General features: G+C 34.4%; 1 protein-coding gene across 6 annotated transcripts; it reads right to left on the reverse strand.

Moving 5' to 3' along the window:
* Window positions 1–2278: 2278 nt before the first annotated feature.
* LOC135582514 (binding partner of ACD11 1-like) lies at window positions 2279–6176 on the reverse strand. 6 transcript variants are annotated; one of them, XM_065145205.1, is made up of 5 exons: window positions 6057–6176; window positions 3937–4040; window positions 3751–3826; window positions 3149–3244; window positions 2279–3067 (listed from the first exon to the last, which is right to left on the reverse strand). In XM_065145205.1, the coding sequence occupies exons 1-5, from the start codon at window positions 6060–6062 to the stop codon at window positions 2501–2503; spliced, it is 849 nt and encodes a 282-aa protein (XP_065001277.1). In that variant the 5' UTR covers window positions 6063–6176; the 3' UTR covers window positions 2279–2500. The 6 variants fall into 6 exon arrangements, with proteins under 6 accessions (XP_065001277.1, XP_065001276.1, XP_065001274.1 ...); XM_065145204.1 differs by having other exon boundaries at window positions 3748–3826; XM_065145202.1 differs by having other exon boundaries at window positions 3161–3244; window positions 3748–3826; window positions 5985–6081.
* Between the last annotated feature and the right edge of the window lie 1013 nt (window positions 6177–7189).

Here is a 7189-nt window from a genome sequence, read left to right on the forward strand (position 1 = left end):
ACGAAATTATTTCTTTTCCATAAATCATAGTATCACGGAAATACTTAAAGGATGGGGGAAGAGAACACAAAAGTAATAGGGCCTTATCCTCATCATCAATTTTCGTATCTATATTCTCCAAATCCATAACTAAGGAATCAAATTTATTAAGATGTGAGAGTATAGATGTACATTCAGTCATCCGAAACATATACAAACTCTGCTTCAAGTAAAGACGATTCTCCACTCCTCTTCGTATACAAGGCTTTAAGATTGTCCCACATGCTTTTAGCCGTAGTCTCCGTAGCTACCTCCCGTAAAACCTTGTCAGAGAGATTTAGAATAATGCTTGATCGGGCCTTCTTATCCATACCCGCAAGGTCTTCTTCGACATATCATTTGGAATATTCTCGGCTCCCTGTAGTGCCAAATCAATCCCGTTTTGAACCAGAATGACCTTCATTTTAACCCTAGAAAATTTACTAAAGGATAATTTGACAACCCAATAAAGACAATAAAGCAGAAAAATAAAAAAGATAAGAACACCAGATTTACTTGGTTCGATCAATTAACCTACGTCTACGGATAGAGGAGTAAAACTCTACTATAAAAAGGATAATTATAAATGTCTTAGGAAAATATTCTTAGGCCATAAAATACCTGAAACTACTAAATAAGAAAAGCTCAAACTATAAATCTAAATTATTTTAACTAAGTATGGACTTAATAAAAATTAAACTCAAAGCTAACAATTAAGTTTTTCAAGTGGATATAGAAGATAACAAGCTCACGACGATGACACCTTTTTCTTTAAGCGGTAGATAGGATGGAGTCATCAGCTGCAGCTCTGGATACAGTGTATCCTGTTGTTAGTATTCTCGGCATGCTTTAATCAGGCACGAGTTAGTTGAGTGTTGGTGGCAATGGAACAGTCCATCCCCCAACCAATGATGATGTGACATGTGCAGGAATGTACATTGGATTCAGCCATATATACTTACTACGACTCGAGCATATGGGAATCATCTTTCTTTGACGTTGACTTCACACCATCCTCACAAAGCAGATGGAGTGGAATTAACTTAGAACACTCTTTCCCCTTTTGTACAATCCCTTATTAAGAACATGATCCAAACTTAGGTTGAATTCAGTAGAATGACAAACCATGATGTGCTGCTGTACACGTTAGACATTATGCATGAGTTGTCCTCGTCCAACTCCATCATAAGAACATGCAGTTTATGATAGAACTCCATGTTCTATCATACATCCATGCAGCATATGACTTTCATGTGACTCTTAGCTTCTTCACATCTTGATTGTTTCTTTGGCATTAGATATGGTAGCCTACATGATTGAGTAATGTGATAGTTAACATTAGCACTTAATTTAATCTGAGTATGGCAATCTGTGTCACTGTGGCTGTGTGATTTTTATTGTCTCATTACCTAAGCTAAGACACATTTTCAGTGAGATAAAAAAAAGGCATGTATCTGTCACACAAACAGAACCTGAGCATGCCAGCCTTTGATGTTTCCTCTGAGTTTTATTTTGGCCTTGTGCTAATCTTGGTTAATTCATATGATTATAATTATGACACCTCAAGTCGAGTGTGATAATTCATTTGAGGTGAGGCGGATTATTCGTGTTTAAGTATTTTGAACGACTGACTATTTCATCGGCTTAGATTATGATAAATGAAAACGATGTTATTTATATAAGTGATCAGAGGTACCTCAATATTATCAATATAAAACTAATATTAATTGAACCGAGTCTTATGATTATGTAATACGTTTAAGTCGTACTAAAGGATATCAAATTTTAAGTGAGAAAGGTTTGACATCCTCCGTATAATCAAAACACTTGATGAAGAAGACCAATTGAATATATATATATATATATATATATGATGAAGAAGAAGAAGAAGAAGAAGAAGAACACGAGCTTAAATATTTTAAAAATATTATAATCTAGGTCTATCAAATTAATAAATTAATTATTTTATCGAATCAAAATACCATACAAATCTTTTTTTTTTAGATTAAAAAACCAAAATAAAATTTGATGTCATAGAATTAGTCAATGAATGAATCATGTAAGTAATGTTGGTTTCTTTGCGTGTATCAAATTAATATTCTGTCTGAATTCGATTTTGAGCATCTTGTCTGGTCATGCTGAGGATATGCTCACTCCTATCTGTGTATTTCCACATTTGGAAGACATGCAAAATGTAGATCACCATTGCATTTTTCTCAAGGTTGGTAGAAGATATTGGCAGAATTCTAACAGAAAGGAGGATAGGAAATTAACTTAATGACTATTGAAGAATAATAGATGCTGGAGCTTCCATCCTCATACATGAACCAGCAACAAGGCCACCATTTCATGATACCTCAAGGCTCACCATGGTGAAATTGTTCTAATAGACAAGTGTAGACATAGGAGCATCTGTTCTCATGTTTATCGTCACAACATGTAACACAAGTATCCCAGAGCGTTGTTTTGTAGAAAGAGAACATCAAAGAATCAATCCTTGGGCCGACGTAGGCTTGGACGAATGCTCGGCAGATGCGGCTTTTGGAGTCTCAGATAGATGAACCTCGGCGAAGTCATCCTCGGACCTTGTCTTGTGTTCTTGCTCGGCAACAACTTTTTCTTTTGTTTTTGATCCCACTTCGCTAGCAGCCTTGGCAACTTTATTGAAGGCACCTGTCACCCATGATGCTCCGGTGAAGACATATCTGTTCTTCATGATCGCAGACCCTGCACTGCTAACTTTTTGTTCAGCAGCAGCGAAGGCTGATTTAGTCTTCTCAGAAACCTGAAATTTCTGATCCATTTCCTTGAATTTTTCCCCAACAGCTGAAGTGCCTGTGCTGATTTTCTCACTCAGCCCTATCTTCTTGTCGAAAGAAGCAACTCTGGCACTTGCAGTGGAAGTCAGCTGATGCTTCTCATCAAAAGTTTTGGCTTTATTGACAGCATCTTTGCCCAAGATAAAACCCTTGGCAAGCATGCTGCTAACCACATCTTCAGCCTTCTGAACAGCAGATCCAGCACTGCTGCTCGCATTATCATCTTTTTGCTGAAAAGGAGCAGCAAAATTTAATCGATCACGATGCAATATTTTAATCTGGGAACAACAGACCCAAGAGAAGAAACATGCCATGAAATCTACCACAGGAGGAGATGAAGCAGCTGGAGGCACTTGGTATTCTGGAGCTGGTACAATAATCACAGATAGGTCAACTATTGTTGCACCCTGTATAAACGAATAAGAAAATATCAGAGACCTGGAAACTAAACATTGCCAATATTTATTCCAATGGCATCAGGGAATGTCATTAAAATGATATCCTTCTTCCTTGAAATATAGTAAAGTAACAGATGGCTGGTTTGTTGCAACTCTTTGAAAAAACTGAAAAGTGACCACTCATTCCCACACATTAACTACTAAACATCCGAATATACCTTCCAAAATCTCCCACGTCTAATGGAGTCCATGCTTAAAGAAATTTAGCTTCTGATAGCAAAACATGTGTTGGCATATGAAATTAACAAAAGGGTAGTCGGTAAAATAAATGCACCTAAGGGATCCTGTACACACTAAACATTACGAGAAATACAAAAGGTGGCCATCACACGAAAAGAAGTCAAAGAACCACTAAAAACTTCAATCTTCCTCGTGAATTCTTGTTACAGTTCTTTATGGACATAAATGAAAGAACTGGAAATATCATAATGAAAGGGCTTAAGAAGTTAAACCACCGAAAGAAGAAGTGCCGTTTCTGCTCCCTGTGAATCTTTGAACGTGACATAGGCAATTTGAGACCACTCATCCGCACTGTAAAACAAAAATGGTAGACATAACACATCAAAGATCCTGGAAAGCCATAAGACAAACACTGCCAACATGTATTAACAGAGGGCACTAATAGCATTGCCGACACAAACCTTTGCATCTCAACATATTCAATATCCCCAGAAAAGGAAAAGAACTCTTTAATATCCTGCATTGTGGCACTTAGGGAGACATTGCTAACCTTCACCGTCTTCACCTGCAATACCAAGTCAACACTGTCATAAAAAAATTGTACAAATGACAAGTGAGGATATTTGACAAAGCAATACTAGGTTCATTAAAAGTATGGAAGTAGTAACAGGTGTCTGTTCTAGTTAGCAGTGACTATTTGCATCCAATCGATACAGTTTCAGTATTCATGTATGAACCTCAAATAGATAGTAAAACCTGCGCTGCAAATAACTTATGGTTGCCTTTTGTCAGTTGCTATTTTCTTTCTCATGGTTTTCTTGAAAACATTCAGACCCATAAAACATGTTTGATAACATTGCTTCCATTCCTCCATTTTTTTCCTGGAATATTCCTATTTTTGACTTTTGGAAGAAAGATTTCTGTCCTAAATATAGCAACAACAAACACTGGAAGATTTCAGATCCATGCATAAGATTCATGATCTTTGAGATTCCAAATCCTCATACTGATAAGTCCCTCTACTTCAACCTGAGATCAGTAGCTAAGTTGTAACCAAGGAACCTGTTTTAAAATATGTTTTTTTCATTCATAAAAGCATAAAGATAAAAAAAAAACCAAACCAGGCCATAGTATTAATACTCAAGCACCGCCATAAGTATTTTTGAGTTTGAAATTTAAGAAAAACCTTGAGCTCTAAAAGTATACTGGACTCATCCAAAAAATACAGAAAGCTCTGTCACTTTAATGCTTAAACATGTAAGCATCCTAAATCTAACCCAGATGGAAATCTCTTGCACATGAATGGATGAAATTAACAAAAAATCTAAATAGTGCACAAAAAGCCTCAGATTTTTTTTTAATTCTTCTCTGGAAATTTAGCAATGAAATTGAGATTATTAATTGAATTGCTGCTTTGTTGTCAAGCGAATATAACACCAATAATCAAATCAATGAACTTTATGATTAATATGTTTCCATACATATCTTTTGTATAGACACTTCAATTCCACTAGTAAACAGAAAAAAAAAAAAAGCTACGAGAGACACTGATCAGGTTCTTCCTCTGATATCCAACTACTACATCTGCTTAAGAAACAAAAGGCCCAAATTTTAAAGATATCCAGAAATATCTATACATATATATAATGAAAGAGGGCCCTTCAAAAATCAGACATCATGTTCCAAAGGGTTTAATATTTAGCTTCAGTGCTGCAAGAAACATCATAATAAGGTGTCGTTGAGGGTAAAGATCTAAACTAAAAAAGAAAGCCAGTGTACGAGGCTTCTGGTAATGTGGGGTCTAGGATCGTCAAAGAAGCTCACTGAGTTCCTCGCAAGATCAATGAAGTTTATTGAGGTTTCATCTTCCTTTTTGTGTAAATTTTTATATGTTATTTGATATTCACGTGAACCAAGAAGAGGGAACAGATATAAAGGAGACTCCCCTTCTTTTATTATAGTAGTCACAGAATCTAGAAATCTGAATGCTTGAGAACTGATGCACTTAAGCCAAGATTAGATTGCACTCATCGACTGAAAACACACACTAGTGCTACAAGAGTCAGAAATCATAATTAAACCTGAATCAGGACGACCCCGGGGGTCGAATCAGTCATACCACCAAGTTGCCAGCTCCACAATAGAAATAAGGCAAAAGAGGGTGGGTCAAGGAAAGAACCTAAGAAACTCCAAGAGAGTTACGGGCATGGAGAACAACGTAAAGATGATCTTCAATATCCACAAGACGCTCAATTTCGCAGTTCTTCAACAGCACAACGATTGGATTTGATTGAGAATGCAAACGTATGTGAGATTATCAAGAAGGAAAGTATCTTGCTGGAGAATTAACCTCTAAATTGCGGAATTACTTCATCCTACATGTAAATTTACAGACAAATCACTGCACAAAACATGATGCAGTAGCTTCCCCATTAATTCCCCCAAAATTCCTATCAAGTATGCCTGATCCAAACGCAAAGCAACAAGCCAGACCAAGAACCCAAGAAACCTGAGAAATTTCTGCACCAAAACGAGAAGGAATAGGGCGCCCAAGAAGGGATCGTGAACTGAACACACTCACCGCCATGGACGCTAGCAGCCGCTGAAGCAGGAGACGAGATCAACGGCGTCGTCTCGCTGTCAAAACCCTAGAAAACACACTGAGGAGCGAAGCTTCTTGGCGATCAACGACGTAATGGTTTTATTTATAAAGATATCTATGCGTACGCCATATCCACCGTCTATTTAACCGTTTCGTCACATCACATGGCGTCCGATGGCCCGCACGTAAATATGTCAGATACGTAATAAGCGTTACAATATCCCATTAATATATATATATATATACGATTTTTTTTTAAAAAAAATATATTTTGGATTTTTTTCATTTTAGTTTTTTTTTTCAAATAGTAGTCCTAATTTAAAAATATCTAAACTGTTCCTAAAAAAAATTTAATTCGTTATAATTTTTACTCATCATAACAAAAACACGATAAATATTTAAAAATATTATAAATAAGTCAAATATAAATATTATAAAATCTTAATAAAAATAATAAAAATAATATTAAAAATATCGTAAATGAGCTAAATAAAAACATTATAATAATCTAAAGATGATAAAAACAATATTTGAAAAATATTTGAAAAAAAAATATTTTTATGTATTTTTAAATTAGGGGTATTGCTTAAAAAATTAAAAAGATACTGATTGAGAAATTCCTAAAATATGAGTATTTTCTAAAAAATTATCTCATATATATATATATATATATATATATATATATATATATATATATATATATATATATATATATATATATATATATATATATTCTAAATTAAATAATTTTTTTTATTTAATTAGGCCTGCAATATGATTGATTTGATAAATAATCAACTATAAATTGTTGATGGGGATGGACCGGGTTAATAAATATTAGTCAATAAGTTTCTCCACCGTTCATCAAATAAACTTTTGAAATTTATATTTATTTTATTGTTTCAGTAATTTGACAATTTTATAATGATAGTTCTCTGTCATTCTTTCAGCGGTAATTACATATCCTTACACTTAACCTAATTTTAATAATTATAATTAAGTAATCTTGTAGTTAGTTATTTTTATATTTCAATATATATATATATATATATATATATATATATATATATTCTCTATAGTTACAAAAGTGAAATGTTTAGCCCTAATTTTCA

Source organism: Musa acuminata, chromosome BXJ3-4, assembly GCF_036884655.1.
Source record: "Musa acuminata AAA Group cultivar baxijiao chromosome BXJ3-4, Cavendish_Baxijiao_AAA, whole genome shotgun sequence".
Taxonomy (NCBI): domain Eukaryota; kingdom Viridiplantae; phylum Streptophyta; class Magnoliopsida; order Zingiberales; family Musaceae; genus Musa; species Musa acuminata.